This window comes from Squalius cephalus (assembly GCF_949319135.1).
Source record: "Squalius cephalus genome assembly, chromosome: 21".
Taxonomy (NCBI): Eukaryota; Metazoa; Chordata; class Actinopteri; order Cypriniformes; family Leuciscidae; genus Squalius; species Squalius cephalus.
The window spans coordinates 16,463,489-16,481,247 of NC_137142.1; the positions used below are offsets into that span (position 1 = coordinate 16,463,489).

A 17,759-nucleotide genomic window follows, 5' to 3' on the forward strand; every position below is an offset into this window, starting at 1 on the left:
AGGGCATACATACTAACATATTCCCGCTAATGTCCATTTCTGCATAATTACCTCACATATCTGACAGAAAGAGTTACGAGAAGGAGAAGAAAATAGCAGGTTGAAAGTGGACTTTTTTTCTTTGAAAAACCCACAAAAATCCCCTTTCACTTCTCTCTTTCAGGTCTTTTGTGTGCTGCGTTTTGTTCCTCTTTTTCCCCACGGAGAGGAATGCGGAGTGAGGATCTGAGGGAGTTGCGGGGGGTGCGCTGCTTTTAGCATGACTCCAATGCAGGCCGAGATCTCTGGAGGGCTTGGCTACATTTCAGCACTTCTGAAACGCTTTGTCTGACTTAAGGTCATCGTGGCTCTCACCGGTATCAGGTAACAAGAGTCACGGAGAGAGAGATTACTCCGCCTGAGAGAATAAAATGTGCGTCCATATCTAGATTTCAGTGTTAGAAGTTGAACGGAAAAAAACAGAAGTATATGAGAGAAAACGAGCGTGTGTGTGAACGTGCCTGTGCCAGAATTGAAGCGTCTCTTTTCTGGCACCCACTTGTCAGATTCACACTCTCGTACTCTTGACGAGGCACCACGGAATTTCCAACATCACCAAGGTTCTCACTGTCCATTTGCAGCAACGACGGACCCAGAGTTCCTCACGCCAGACCATTGAAGCAAACCAATGCGCAGCACCTCTCACTGTACAAAGAGCTAAAATTAGTTTGAGTCATGATCTCGATGACTTGAAGAATATCAAGATAGCCATCGCGCCAAAACAAAACAACCCCTTAAGTGGAAAATGTCAAGTGGTACTTGAGATGCGCCAATAGCCAATAACTGATAAATGGCCAATAATATTAAAATTCAATACTATTTTAAAAAAGAAACACTAAAAACTGAAATCAATCATTTTAAATGCTATGAATTTACACATCTAAATGTAAAACTAACAATTGAATATCTGAATATCATTGAATATCTAATATCACTGTCACACAACCATTATGGTGCAGATTAGGGATTCATGATATTTTAGTAACATCGGAATCGACCAATAAAGACTTAAAAAGCAATCATCAGCCTGATTATGCCGGTATGCCACCCGATAATATGTGTTGATTGTGCGCCTGCAATAACTCACATGTGCGCAAGTGATTTTTCAACTGGATGATGAAAATAACTTGAATCCAAGGAGCTCTAAATGAATTGTAGTATTTTTATCCGAGGCTAAAGGTGGCATCCTTCAACTGAGGTTAATCTACCCGTGCTTCATGTGTTGACGATCTACAAATGTTAAATTCACAAATAATATGTTTAGGTTACAACTGCATCTGTCTGGAAAAAAAGCAGCAATGATTGATTGTATTATTGTTATTTTCAAATGTACTCTCATTATAAAAATAATTTTATCAACCTTTTGGTAAGGAGAAGGCAGAACTCTGAAACCAAAATTAAAAAAATACAGTCTGCATAATGAACCAAACAAAGGAATTTTCCAGACTAAGGAAAAAAGAAATGTATATTGGTATAGGCATCAGCTATTGGCCAAAATGAGATGAAAAATATCGGCATGTCGGATATGGGCAAAAAATCCAATATCGTGCATCCCTAATGCCGATATTGTGTATTCCTAAAAGGTTCCGGTTGAGATGCTCAATAAACTATTTTTCTTTTTAAAAAGTAAAGATGCAACAGCCAAGGACATCCATCTGTATGTAACAGCAGTGTAAGCAATGGAGCTTCAAGTGCATGAATTAAAAGATACAACTTCTCTAAGATTTTACTGTGCTAAAGCACAGCACACAAATTAAAGAACCAGCATTAAAAATACCAAATACCCAATACCAAACTCACTAACCAACTACTCAGCCATCACAAATCTTTTCCAGTTGCCATGTTTATGTGCAAATATCAGTTTATTTGATGCAAGCTGTGTCACCTCTGCAAGCTGTTGAGATACACCTTGTCCTTCCTCTCCTTCTCCATACTTGAACGCATTGTGAACACAAACATGCTGTTGATTCACAGCCCCCATTAAATTGTCAAATCTTGCCAGTTTATGTATACCAAGCGCACAGCTCATTGATTTCAACTGCCCTGTCCTTTCAAGTGCCCGCTGCTGTGTATTACGAACATGTCCGGGCATGAGCTAGCACAACCTCCCATAAGACCAGGGGAAACATCACAGTGACTTAAAAAAAGTTATGGACTTAGTTACCTCTCCGATTGTTTTACCTATATGTAGTTCTGTCATGACAACTCTCAGAGAGATTGGCATGGTAATGGATGTGGCAATGTTAATGTATTTGGTCTTGGCGGAATAGACTCTGCAAGTACAGAGACTTGCTACTGCCAATACATTCACAGACATGCTGCTGTGAGCATGTAAGACATGTTACATACATGAAATAACCCCCACAGCAGATCTATACAGGTGGAGCTGGGGAAGGTGGAGGGTTTCTGAAAGCGCGCTGCAGACTGCTAACAGCAAACAATGCCAATTATTTGAATGTTGAAGCTGCAAGCTCACTGGCTGCTGATGCCACAGCATCAAAAATAAGAGACAAAATGGGAGTAATTTAGAAATAAACAGGCTAAATGAATGAAAAACAATCACATATAACAAGAGCGCAGTTTTGGGGTCAGAAGAAGGGAAAGGGGCCGCAATGGATCTCACTCCATAACTCACAATATGGTTATCAGCTCTAAATGCCTGCTGCCGCCAGGTTCATTTTTCCCATGCTTGTCATTGACCTCAGTGTCATCGTTGAACTCTAACTATCCCCGGCACCAGTCTCCCAAACTTTACATTGTATTTGTCTTATCACTCTGGGGCCTACATCTGATAAAGGTCTACACTTGCTCCCAACCCACCTGATCTCTGATGTTTTTGGCTTCCACAAACGGCTAAGGCTCCTAGTATTGTGAGTTTTTTGTTTGTTTTTTTTTGCTTTTATCACACCCACTTGCTGTGGGAATCTATCGAGTGATGTCTCCGTTGGTAAAAGTGTGATTGTTAATAAGGAGAGGCTGACATGGAGAGTGACAAATGGTCTCAACAATGGCTCCGAATACTTCGCCAGATTCCAATCAATCAAAGTCAACAGGGTTTACATTAGCAACTCGGACAACTAGATTATGACCAAGAAGGTAGACACCCTTTTTTGCCTCTCAGAAGGAGCAATCACAGTAGGAAGACTTTTTTTTTTCAGGAGATTCCTATCAGGATTGGTGGCCAGAGATAAGCGGGGCTCGCACTGAAAGCTTTTAGCAATCTTTCACTGCTCTCTCTGGCGTGGAAAATGAGACAGGCTTCCCTGATAAAAGGTCTGTCAGTCACCTGTGCGCACACAAGCGCTACTGGCGGCCATCTAATCTCCTGTCACTCACGAAGGTGATCACAGGCAGGGACTGAGAAAAGAATCGGATCAAACGGCACATCAGCTGTCAGATATCTAGTTCGAAAGGTGAGTATTTAAGACTAGATATCTCAATAAAACAAAATGTTTCCTGGTAACATCATGATTCTGAACCGAGTAAGTCATGTGTGAGGTATGTGAGTAAAGTTAGCTAAACAAGAACATTAGAAGCACAGTACTCCACTACTTTACAATGGCCTAACAATACCTCATTTAAGACCTTAACAAGGGCGAGAAAAAAGACAAACGATGCATTTCCACACTCTATGGCTTGAGTAATGTGCGCTTAAGTGCCACATCAGAGGGGAACATATAAAGCAAACATGTCATTATCCCATAGCTGTTGGTAGTGCTTTCCCTCAGGCTTTCGGACGGTCCACCTGCATTGTTATTCTCACACCAACCCTCAGCCTGCTGTCTTTCCCACACACACCAAAAAAATGGTGTCGAAACAATTTTCACTCATAATTACAAAGAATCGGCAAGTAGTTCATTGAATTAAATGAGAAATTTTGAAGTATAAAGACTAAAATAGTATTTTCTTGTAAAACACACCAATAATTTTTGTTTTAAATTTGATAAATCATCTTTCACAGTACAATGGCATAAGACAAATTGAGAGAATCCGATCCGAAAAGCATAAGAAAACGCACTCAGAAAAGCTAAATGGATTGGTTTGGATTGCTTTTGTATTTACTTTGAAAGGGACATGCATTAAATGCACACATAAATACTAGTTTGGGTTTTGGGAAAGGGAACTGGTTCACAGACCATTAAAACGAATGGAAGATGGGACAGGAAAAAAGGAATTATCCAATTTGTTGGTGAACCAGTTTTTTGGCTCATGCTGAGCAGACAGGCCCCCAGGTGCATTCAGGGCCACGGGGCCAGAGAGCAGCGCTGTAATTTGCTGAAACGGCCAGTATGAGAAGTAAGGTCAGGGTTGGGGCGGGTTTGTCTAGGAGCCGATCTCATCACTGCTGAGTCGAGCGCAGCTTCCTGTTGCTTGCCCTGGACCGGCATTATCCCTGGACGGGCTCCATTATGCACAGTAATCCTCCCTGTAGCCAGTTTGGCCCGGCTATTGTCACCCCCTGTTTCATGTTCGCTGAAGCTGGCTCTGTCTGGGTGGGCCATGCCTAAAACCCTCGCTCTCTTTTACTCTCTATACCCCTCTCTAAAACTAAAAGCACAGGGCAATCAAATGCAGTAAAAGGTGCGAAATAAATGGGTGGCATTCCTGTAAATGAAACATTTAACGTTTGGCGACGAGATTTGGCTGTTGTGTCTGGGAACTTGCTGAGAGTAATTACCAAGGGTTGCAAAGTTAAAAGGTGCCATACCTAGTCTCCAGTCAGCCGTGACTGACACAAAGCCTAAACTTCAACTATCCCCAGCTGCCAACCGAAAAAATAATTAGTGACTGACTGAAGTGTGCTATAATGTCATTTTAGATTTAATCATAATTTGGATGATTAAAAGAAACCATTTGCAGTATGCTTTAGAAGTGCACATCACAAAAATAGCTGAAGTGTTATACGATCAACACATTCCCATTGGCCGTCTAGTTCACATACTGGACAGGTGGGCATCTCACTGGGCGAACAGTTCAAACAGGGACACGTTCGCTTTGTCAGACCGACAGTTTGTCCTTTGTTTTTTTTTTTTTTTTTTTTATCATTTTGACCCCGCTGAGAATGTATCCACAATGACATCATCAAGCAAGCAGGTGCACGAAGGCACACGCCAACAGAACGTGCGAAAGGACAGTTCAACGTCCCCACAGTCAAGAGCTCCTGAGAAATGAACATGAATACAAGGTTCCCACACTTTCTGAACAGTGTATTTTCACAACTGTTCCATGACTTTTAAGATCTGACTCATTTACATAACTTTTACAGGCCTCAAAATCATTTTCCCTGACATTTTCATGTTTTCCAGGACCGTGGGAACCATATCTCAGAAAGCTATTTCTGAGCAGGCATTCCTGAAAAACTATATAGATTAATACCACTAAAATAACTCCAACTAAGGTATTGTTACCAAAATAAGCAGTTTAAGGTCACACTACTCCAAGGTTTTCAAATTTTACAATCCCCAACCAGACTCTCAGCCAACCTTGTGACCCTCAGTATAAAAATAGCTAGATTTTATCAGACATGCGTTATTTAATGGTTAACAGATCATTCGAAAATAGTTAGAATTGTCCAAGTTCTCTATGTTTTATCTACCTTACATTCTCCATTGGCCCCCTGGAGTAAGATCAGGGACCTCCAGGGGTCCACAGGCCCACAATTTTTTTAGTTGATACGGCATATGTGACCCTTACAATGGCAGATATCACACTACATACTACAGTAGGGATTCTATTATACTGGTGCATATCATAACACATAGGTTTACTGCAAATCACCTTCAGATTAGACTAGCTTGATAACACAGGTTATAAAAGCCCCTTAAACAGATGACTACCATTTCAAGAGATCACGGTCAACTCATAAATTCTTTAGAGCTGCAAGACAAACATTGGTAAATCTCTCCTCTATGGAGCTTCAGATCATGTGCTTCACACCAAACAAATCTTCTTTTATTTGCATTCTAATGCAGTGACACAAGTTAAGAGGTTGAGTAGGTGCAAGATAACTGTTTATTTGACATATTTATTTACCAAGTTAGCTGACTGCCAGAAACAACATCTAGGAGCCACTGATGCTCATCATCATCATGAGGAGTGAATTTACTGCAAGCCACTGTCAACAAGTGCTAATCAAGACATTTATAACTGTTTTATAACCCAAAACATCTTTGTTTTCATTTATTTAACATTTAAATTGTATTTTAACATTCAACTCGACTTTCTTTATCAGTAAATATATTCAAATAAGTGTAATGAACTTTGGCACCACCCTTGAAAATGCAATGCTGTGATTAAACTTAGGTTCTCGATTTTAGAGGGTTGTTGTTGTTGTTGTTTACAGTGCACGCACACGACTAAAACGAGCAGCTAAAAACTCGAGGGAAAACAGCACACGTGGATCGAAATATTGCTATGATGTACTGCATAATCAACGTTGCGTCATCATAACACGCTATGACTTCATTAAATATGCTAGTCTAAAACCAGAAATCGCCATGAGATGAGAAAGGATGGACGTCTACTCACCGGCCACGCAAAACTGAAGGGTAAAACAATCCTTGACTTTTCACTCTGCGTTCCCTTGGTCGAAAATTTATTCCCACCGAGAACGGGCGTAGATCCAGTTCCGAAACTGCAAGCCCCGGCCGCGGAAACTCGCGATTGATATTCCTTCAGACAAACTTTAAAATATGTATCACATTCGTCCCGCGTGCATTTGCGATCCGCCGGGTTCCTCGCGCCGCCACAGCACGAGCCGTTCTGCAGCTCGCCGTTCGCGTTCTGCATCGATACGATTTCCAGCTCGAAGTGCCCCGATGCGTCAGACACCTGTTGAGCAGAACAAACTTTAAATCCATGTAGCCTATATCGTACAGTGAGATCAAATTTGTCTCGTTTTATTCAACCGCAAAAACTGTTTGCAAAGTGTCTGCCAATCTGTCAATGACAAATTGAAAAATACTGAACTTTTGTGCTGCGGGTCCAAACAAGGTTGTTGTTTTTTTTATATCAGACATACGATAGACATACAATAGCCTATATACTATTTTCTAAATATATAACTTATATATTTATATAGCCTACATAACGCGAAGATAGATTTTTTTAAAAATGATTTAAAACGGACTCACCTTCGTCGGCAAGCATAACAAAAAGGCATGAAGGTAAAAAGCAGAAAATACTGAACTCCGTCGCACAATCATGCCTTCTTGTTGGTGTTGCGTTGAGACTCAGAAGTTCTAGCCGCCTCACGGCTCTAATGTACTCCCCGATTTAACATGCACGGGTGGAGAACAACTTTATTTCTTTCAGAAGACTATTTTCCAATGTGTAGGAAAGTGCCTCCTATTATCCAAGCGTATCTGAAATTCTTATCTTTCTTATTCTGCTTCTCTCTCTCAGCGGCGGGTATACATTACACAGAAGCCATGAGAGCGTTTGTCCGCGACTGACTGACTGCGCATTCAATACTTCAAGTTCAGTTAATGGGGGTGGCAAACGCATGCGTAATTTTAATATTCACAAGTTAAAGGGTGTGGCTTGTAGGAAAGCCCCGCCCGTGTCCCCCATCCCCGTGATGACGGGTTTATCTGTGAGACTTACAGAGGGCAAACCGCATGTTCTTACACTGCAAAAACTTTTAAAAGGGAGAGGAATGCAAAATACTACTGTAATTAATGTACTACATACATACTTAACTACATAGGCTACTACATGCATACTTAACTGTATGTTACCTATCCAACCATATATGGTGAAAAATATTTTAAATTGCATACAATTTTTTAAAATGGCAACATTTTCAATTTAAAATGTTATAAAAACCCGAGATATCTTATTAATGAAGATAAAAGATAAAAAATGTATATTCAGGTAATGCATATTCTTTATATATTTAATTGTAAACAAGTCTATCTATCTATCTATCTATCTATCTATCTATCTATCTATCTATCTATCTATCTATCTATCTATCTATCTATCTATCTATCTATCTATCTATAGCTATCTATCTATCTATCCGTCTGTCTGTCTGTCTGTCTGTCTGTCTAATGTTTCTATCTATCTGTCTGTCGGTCTGCCTGTCTATCTATTTGGATCAATATCTTTTATAGCAAGAACAATAAATGCATCAGCATCTAAAAAAGAGGTCTTGCTGACAGAGGTCACAGAAAGGCCTGCTGTTTTTCAGAATTACGGAATGCTCATTTAGAAACTCAGAAAGTAATACAAGTTATCAGTGTAGTAATATTGACACAAAAAAGGTCATTCACCTCATAATGTCAACATTCAGTATTTTAAAAGACTCTTTCAATGGCCATGTAGCATTTGATGCCTCTGTGAGTTAGACATCCCTGAGGCACACATACGGTGTGTGCATATCCACATATGAGTTAATTGCCCCCATAGTGCTTGCTGCCCTCTTGTGGGCATGGGGCAAATCTGTAAAGCTATTTGAATACAGAACATTGCAGACAATATAAAGCAAATCAAGGCTTGAGTATCTGCCAGATATCTTCTATTCTTGTAGACATTTCTCTAACATTACAGGTCATGCTACAGGTCAGACCACAGACCTTAGAGCAAACAGTCACATGCGTGAGACATAGGTAATCAGTAACTAGTGGGTTATTTCACCACATCATTTTACAACTTGCTGTAGTATGTGAAACAGGCAGGATTGTGGAATGAAAGCTGCTGATAAGCAACCACAGTATAGGAAAAGTGCATTTCTACATGTCAATCAAATGGCTTTTTAGTCACAGTGTCGGGAGTCTATTAATCTTGATGCTGAAAGACGGGTGAGGGTCTCTCTCTGTGTAGAGTAAGCAATACCACAGAAAGAAAACAAAATAAAAGGAAACACAAGCTTTTTAAAAAATACATGTTAACATTAAACCCTAATAGAATCACTTGTGTGGGCTTAAATGTGATGTTTATAAAATTTTGTGTAGCTATAGTGCAGACACTCTTCTTGTCTGACATTGGTCAGGCAAACAGATAGCCCTGCCCCAAACTCACACTATTGGGTGAGCAAATGTTTCTGCTCTGAATGAGCCATATATAGACCTTATGAAGCCCCGCCCCGTTTTACTTGGGTTATTCTGTCTTCCGGTTTGTATTTCCACAGCATAAAGGTAAAATCGTATAGCCTGGGAAAACCCAGACAACTTCCGGCAAATTCAGATTTGCTCGAGAAGTAGTCTGGCAAAGAGCTCATTCAAGCCCATTTGCATGGCCTAGAAATCGCGGCACCAATCAGAAACGTTGAGGCGGGCTTTACACAATGACGATCGCTATCCAATTGCGCCTATCCAATTGCGCCTATCCAATTGCAGTCTATCCAATTGCGCCCAGAGGCATTTGAGCGATGTCCGTTCAACTTTTAAATGCATTATTATATTCAAATTGCAAACACATGAGGACAGTCTCCATGAAAGACCCACTGGCAGATGAACGTGCTACTACATTTCTCTCCGAAACGGTAGGAAATTAAATTAGATTTAATAGAGGATTTTAACTGTGACACAATGATTGACAGGGCAGTTTAAGTGACAGGATGCACGCGACAGATCCGTCCGATAAAGATGATGAAGTAGTATGTCCCAAAGCTTGCCTACTTTTTTGCTACACATTCAAAAGTAAATACCTTTTCTTCACAAAAAGAGTACATACTTTTATGGCGTAGTGTAACTTAGGCGAATTGGGACGCAGCTTTACTCGATGACGATCGCTCTTGACGAGGCATTTGAGCGATGTCCGTTGGTGACGCCCCTTTGGAAATGATTTGTCTATGGAGCTTTGCCAGACCATAACTCAGTTACTACTGAGAATGGTCTGGTTTTAACCAGGCTAAAAATCGTATGGATTTATAAATGAAATGAATGAACTGCTCATTTTAAGAACTTCCTGGTCTACTGACATTTGTTATGAAATCCGCTACAGAAATGACAATGCTCATGATTAGTTTTATTAACTCTACAACAAGTAAATCCACTTCACCAGCTAATTACTCTTGGACAGCGATGCCAAAGAAATAAACAGAGCTACCGCAAAAACAGATGCACAAATTTCTAAAGATGGCTGCGCACTCGTTTCTCTGGCGCATACGGTCTTGTTTACACTTGCACTTACACTTACCCACATTAAGCTGGGATTTGAGAAATAATTTTTACATAGAAAAAAGTTACATGCATGTACAATATACAATACACTTTAAAATAAACTATACACTAAAGATTTAGCTTAAGAGTTTTTTTTTCACCATTGAGTCTCCTCACCTTCATTTTTGGAATGACAGTAGAATCACAGCCCTCACTAATGTGTGTGGCCACATAAAGGAGATCCATAGCAAGTTGAGGGCAAGATGCCAGGCTGATATTTCCTGTCGGTGAGGTTCAAGATTAAAGGTGCGCTGGACCTTTTGTACCAGCCACTGTGCCTTTAAAAGATTCTGACCCCCAAGAGAGGTCTCGAGTTACTCACTGCATTCAAATAGCCACTCTGTGTAATAAGGGTTAATTAGACTATTTAGACCTCAAAACTTGAGCGCTTTTCCCTCAAAGGGTTTCGCCCATTTTGATATCCACATTCACATTTCATCTGGGATGCCAAAGCCCTTCTTTTGAAAATCAGACAGGTTTGTGGGATTTAAACCACTGCCTTTGTTAGAGAGTCCTGACCTGCCACTTTGGATGGTGCTTAAAAGCAAAATAGATTAGTAATAATAGTCATAGATTATAGAGCATATCATGTTCACTCTGCTATTGTTTCATCAAAAGTTGTTGAAGCTGTAGATCTGAAGTTTAGAATTTGTATTGTAACATTAAGAAATCCTGATTTTTGCTGACAATTGTACACATGTTTATGTTTGTATAAATATATCATGTATAAATTATATAAATATAACCATTATATAAATAAATGAGATGTTCCTGTGTGTTTTTTATGACTTTTTTCATATCAGCATATCCACAGGCCAGAATCTGTGTTTGTAAAGCTGCCCCAGGGCTAATGTGATTTGAGTAATGACCACACAAGTGAGCCGCAAACCTTTGGGGAGCCCAAATTCGACTGGAGACCCGAGATGTGTACGGGTCATCAGATTGAACTAGACTTTTCCGGTCCCACTCTGCCTGCTCGCCCCCTTTTTCATCCTTGACTGGGATCAAACCAGGCAGTTATGGGCCTCTAAATCACGCCTGAAACCAGGAACAAAGGGTCAGATAGCTGTTGCAGAGATGACTATCTATTGTCTGACACTCAGTACTATATACAAATCCAATTACTTAAGCTTGTTGCCACCTCTCATATTACAGTTCACCAATGTAGCAGACGTGAGTCCAGCCTGACAAGAATGTGGTGGAACAGATTATGTCCTTAATAAGAAAGCCCATGTGCTTTCAGTGCAGCTTCTTGGATCTTGACAGTCTCTGACTCTGATTAATGCAATTGGGCCATATATTATGTTCGATTTTGAAAAATATTATCAAACAATAATGATGATCATTATGTTTAGCATTTTCTTCATCATGAAGAAGGTCTGTATAGGATTTGAAATACACAAAGGATTTATGAAAGATCAATGCTGCGCATCTTCAAAGTGCACACAGCTGGACAATGCTGAAACAGAACATTGCTGGCAGATGATTTTACAGAAATCAAATGTCTCTCGGAAATAATGACGTATAATGTTGATCCAAAAATAATATTGTTGTGCAGTCAACATGCGACTGGACAGAGGGTTGCTTTGTTTGTTTTTTCAAGAAAGCTGCAATATGACATTTTTGCACATATTCATCCACATGAGATATATATGAGAGTATATGAGAGATTCCTCAATTATACTGTCCCCTAGTTTATTTTTTTAAAGCAATCCTTATTTTTAAAAGATTAATTGTAATTTAATTAATTTAGGATTTCTTATTTTTAAATAAAAGTGCACAAATTAGAAAATTTCTACCCTGCCTGAATTCAAATGATATTTTTTATAACAAATAATAGCCTATATACGATACTACTTTCAGAAATCATTCTAATATGCAGATTCTGTGATTAAAGCTACACTGTGTAACTTTTTTAGTTGATTCTTAGCAAAAAACACTTAGTTCTTTCAAAAATATATGTGCTCATTAATGTATATTTACTTCTTTCAAGTAGGCTAATAAAGTATTCTCTTAAGTTTATAATCTGCCATTGAAAGTACATACGGGTGAGGGGTTCGAATGCCGGTCGCCATGTTGCCCCTCCATCTTGAAACTACATTAGCCAAAGAGGGACATACCTGTAAATTCAAGCTTCGCCTTTTGCGTTTTTCACTCAGTGACACCGTGACGAATGCGAGGGGGAGATTACTCGCGAGCTCGCGAGTGCCGGCAGATTTGAAAGATAGTGTGGTGTGTGTGTGCGTGCGTGCGTACTCACATTTGAAAGAGAGAATTAAAACGTCAACGCGACAGACAAATCAGCAAGACCATAGTCAATATTGGAGTAACTTTTCCCAGATGGAAAGAGCTCATGAGGAGAAAAGATTTTAAAACGGACGCCGAGGTTGCCTGCTTTCTTCTCGACAGGTAATTCAGCCTGTTGTAATTCATTTGTGTAAATTCGAAGTTTTATAGTTGCTTGTCTAACCATAGCATGGTTGTGCATAACGCCAGAACGACCTCTAGTATAACTTCATCCTCGCGTCAATGGTGAAAAAGTATTGTTTACCCTGTAACATAAATCTGTGCTGCGACGGATCACAGGTGATGAATAGTTTTAAAGGCGCAATTTTTTAAGCTATATAAAAAAAGGACACTGTAAATTTTAGTTATTTTTAATTGCTTTTACTTTGTACACATTGTAACGACGTTAGCCTAATCTGATTATGCTGGGATAGCCGATTCCAAGGGTGACGTTTACCTCCTGACATCTGTCCTGTAGTTTTATTCATTTTAGACGTATTGTTTATTATTGTCATGGACGAAGTCGATAACTGGAAGCCATGTTAATCTTGGAATAATACGGCCACCGTAGGAGTTAAAACGCCCTCGGAATTGAGAGGAACAGAAACTAATATTCACTGGGTAGTCATATACAATTTCACCGCTAGATGGGGGTAAAAATCACACAGTGTAGCTTTAAGAAACATTTCTTATTATCAGTTGTGCTGTTTAATATTTTTGTGGAAACTGTGATTCAATTTTTGGTTTTTAGAATTCTTTGATGAACAGAAATCTCAAAAGAAAAAGAAAATAACATTTGGTCATGTTCTGTTGGGTTTTTTGTTTCGTTTTCATGAACTTTTAGTTTGTATTGCATTATTTCCTGTGTTTGCATTATTGCCCTCAGTTCTCTCAGTTCGTTGTCTACTGTTCAAGTACACATGGTTTCCTTTGTTTCTCACATTGGTTATTGTTATTTTGTTTCGTTTAATAAAAAATGCTGCTAAAGATCCCTTACGCCTCACCTTGTCATCGCCTCATAAAAACTTGACATATTTATTTGAAACAGAAACCTTTTGTAACATTTTAAATGTCTTTACTGTCTCTTTTGGTTGGTCAATTTAATGGGTCCTCACTGAATAAAAATATTCATTTCTTTAAAAGAATCTTACTGACCCCAAATTTTTTGAATGATACTGTACTTTGGAAAAGGTAGTTTCTAGTTTTCAAAGAGTTCCCTTAAGGAACACCCATATTCGGATTTAAAAGTCATGCAAACTTTATACATAATGGACATTTTCATTTCAGTGCTTGTGAATGTGTACTTTCATGTGTTTATGTAGCTGTTCATATGTTCTCTCTTAGACTGTTCAACAACATTGTCAGTCTGATGGCACTTTGTGAGGATAGGGAGAATGATCCTGGCCAGATGACACAATAAAGGCAGTGGTGTTTGATGGAGTGATAGATAGAGTGCATGGGAACATCTTTCTGCTTAGTGCTTCTCACTCACACTTTTGGAATATTTACACTTTCTGTTTACGTGACCAGCTTTTACGTACCACGTCTTAGATGGCAGAGACAGTGTGTCCTGAAATAAATATTATTCTCCCCTAAAATGTAGGCCCTCCATTGTTATTTTCAACATTTATCTTAAACTGGCCCTTGTGAAGTGAATAATGGACATTTCATTGGCGACTGTGTGGGGTGGCTGATGGAAAGAAAAGTAATCAAGCTCTAGGTTGTATGTTTAAGTTTTCCGCTTTGGCTTGGTCATCTTTTTTATGGTTTTATTACAGCATAGGGTGAAGTAAATGAACTTTGCATGCTAAGTATTATCTTTTACCTGGATGACATCTTATCATACAAAGATCTTGACGTAAATTGTAGGCTATAGTAAAATCATGCTCTACTTTCACTTACAGCAATTAGTATAAACAAAAGTGGCTTTCATTATTGGATTATCAGAAGGGTATGATAGAGGAACATTGGACTCTTTACCCAGCCTCATTCTCATTATGAGATTTCCAGAAAGGTCAGGGTCACGGCTTCTGACCTCTGTTATTCTATCAGCAAGAGCGGAAACTGACCACTAACCAGTCTGAGAGTCTCCCTTTCGTTTGTCAAAAGCAAGATTTGGCTGTTAGTAGTAGCACAGTGAATGCATTTAAGATTAAAATATTTACCAGGAAAACACCATTTATGAGAAGGCCAGAAGTGGAATACTGCGAGTTAGGGGCAAAATAATAATAATAATAATAATAATAATATATAACAAATGAATGAATGAATGCATTTCGTGTAAATATACCTTTCCAAATTGAGTTCCCAAATAATAGACAAGACATAGGGCATATATACCATCTGGTGTAGGCCTATCATTTTAAAGCAAATATATATTCATTTTCACTCTATTACATGTCACAAAAACTTGCTGTTCTTCGTTTTTTGTAGAAATTAAGAAAAAAAAAAAGTGATGCGGTTTAGTAAGCGAATTCGATTCTTTTCAATGAATTGACTGAATTGGTTCGCGAAACAGACTGAACAATTCGGCCGCAATTCGACCTGACCTGATTTCCGAGTGATCTGATTTGGTTTGCATTATTCGTCCATGATGGAGTTTGTCAAAAATAAATAAGTCAAGAACGTGGATTAATATGATCTTCAGAGATTGCACATTTGAAGGATTTGACTGATGGAGCAATACAAGTTACTAAATAGCCTAGTACAAGTAAGTTACTAAATTGGCCTAAGCATGTCCACAGCTTGTTCGAATGACGTTGCTATGTTATCAACACATATGTTTTTAAATCTTAAACCGACGAGACATCTGGGAAATGAATTATAAATTATTTTATATATTTTCTACAACGTTGTTTATTGTAAATGCAAATCGTATTAGGTTATCGTTTTTATGAGACGAGTTGTTCAAGATAGATGTATATTTTGTCCAAGACATAACATAGCTCTTGGATAATTGCAAATAGAATTTAAGATTCTAAATCTGCTTACTAGGTGTTATATAACATATTGCTGTTGGTCTGCCCACAAGTGTATGGCTTCATCCCCTATGATGCCATAAAGGAACAGTGACGTCTTTCAGCTGTACAGTACGTCAATTTAGCTACCAATAGGGATCCAAGTGGATTAGGGATGAGAGTGTGATTGCAGGTCTGTGTGTCATGAGCCAGTGCTTGTAGGCCTGTGTGTGTCAGTCAAAATGGCATTTACTGATTTGTGTGTCAGTTCAGAACATGCTCATTAATCCAGAGTTTTGATCCGATCATATGGGGGCAGATGACTTGTGTTGCCTACGCACTCAGTGAGTCTGAGCCGATCATCCCTTGCTAATGCTAAATACTGTCGTCACTTTCCCTCTCTCTGATTAGCCTTAGCACTCTTTGTCACATGCAGATGAAGAAAAAAAAAAAAAAAGAGGAAATGTTGCTAGAATAATGAACAATTAACCAAATGACAATAACTAACCAGAGATTTCTAGCCATTTGAGCTTCAGTCCCATAAAGCAGCCTTAAAAATCTGTGATTGTGACACAGATTATTAGCTATATAAGGAGGTTATTTCAGTCTGAATTGTCATTGGAAATGTAAAAGTTTATTACATTAAATATCATCCTCCCTTTAGTCAGTGGTGTCGGCAGTGTGTGAACATAGGCTAACATTAACAGCGGTTCTGTTCATAGAGCACAAGTTAACCAAACTCGCACTCAAAATTTGTTTATTAATCTAAAGTCACTTCGCTTATAATGCAGTTGTCAGTCACTCTAATTCATAACTGAATTATGTAGGTAAAAACAGTTCGCAAAATTTGATTGTGAGTCCAGAGTCACTTCAGTTAATCAGTGCAGTTGATGTATTGCTGGATTACTCAATCTTAACTGGATTGTGTGTGAATATAACAGTTTTTAGAACTTTAAAACAAAATTGTTTTCTGCTTTTGTGTGAATCTAGCCAGTGATAGACCTTAAATTCCCCCTTACGGTTAGTCAGACTCAGCAGAGGATGGAGAAGCAAAAATGTTAAACTGATTAAGGGATGTTGGTGAACAAGTCAAATGACGCACTGTTTCCACAGCGACAAGTGGGCCATCTCAAGTCCTGATGAATGCTCTCACTTTATGCACATAAGTGCCTCCTCTGTACACGCTTGAGCCGTGCGTGAAGGGTCGCATTAGCACAGCTGTGTGGGAAACCCATGTCGCCGCTAAAACCCCTCGCGCCCAGCGTCCTCTGTGTCCGGACTAACATTAGCGTGAGAGAGAGACACCATCCACAGATGGGAAAAAAAAAAGTGAGAGGGAGAAAGGAAGGAAAACAAGTGTGGAACCGATGGCACTGTGATCGCAATGTTAGGAATGGTGATGATTGATGTGACGAGGGAACGGATCGGAGGAAGTGAGGAGCGCTCGGTTGTATCTCTCTGCACGCCCTGAAACAACATGAGCTCTCCCACACCGGCCCCCCGAGTTGAGAATTCTGCGGGACTTTGGGAGGGTTCCACTTCACTAGCTCAGGGTGCCATGTGACAGATTCTCAATGAGGTGGAACTGTGTCCTCCTTGGACAGGAAATGACTTGCTGGGCCTCGTGAGACTAATTATTCACATTTCCCATCCACAGGAAAAGGGGGTTTTGATTGACTTTATCAAGCACTTCCGCTGCCATTTCCCTCTTGTCATCCCCTGAAAAAAGAGTGTGTTGGATTTACATGATTTAATCATGTACATCAGTCCCACATAAATCGCTTAAGTTAATCAGATATAATTTGTTCACGTAATTTCAACATCACAGAATCAACTCATTTTTAAGTGACCCAATTAAGTAGAATCAAAGTGATCTTTGATGGTTCCCTGACAGGGTTTATTTATTCAATTTCATGTATCTTTTTTGTCACATGACTGAGATATAAGATTGTATTAGCTAGCTAACAAAAAATTAAACCCTCATTAAGTCCCAAGCAAAGTATCCTGGGAACTTGAATCTATAGCACATTTTAGAGAATTACAGTAATCGAAAGCAAAGAAATCAAGTTTACAAGAGAAACAATTTTGTTGTGTATAGATTGACTTTGGACAATATGTGTTTTGCCATTTTTTCAGTCCACTACATTGCCTAGGTGTCTACTAGCAATACTTCAATAATAACTATTCATGTAGTTTATATTGTATTCATGGGTATCACAAAAATAGAAAAGGGAATTGACTTTGGTTTCTTGTTCATTCAAGTATTGTTCTAGGCCACACTATGCATTTTGTAAAACAAGTATATATACTT

The 17,759-nt window shown here is 39.1% G+C and overlaps 1 protein-coding gene across 1 annotated transcript in view; it reads right to left on the reverse strand.

Annotated features, from left to right (window-relative positions):
- Positions 1-7,521, reverse strand: part of jag1b (jagged canonical Notch ligand 1b) — a 40,264-nt gene extending 32,743 nt beyond the window's left edge. Inside the window, exons 1-2 of the mRNA XM_079856266.1 lie at positions 7,173-7,521; positions 6,568-6,870 (exon numbers count right to left, since the gene is read on the reverse strand). Of these exons, the coding sequence (XP_079712392.1) occupies positions 6,568-6,870; positions 7,173-7,244 (375 nt within the window). The 5' untranslated portion in view covers positions 7,245-7,521. The remainder of the gene's footprint in view (positions 1-6,567; positions 6,871-7,172) is intronic.
- Between the last annotated feature and the right edge of the window lie 10,238 nt (positions 7,522-17,759).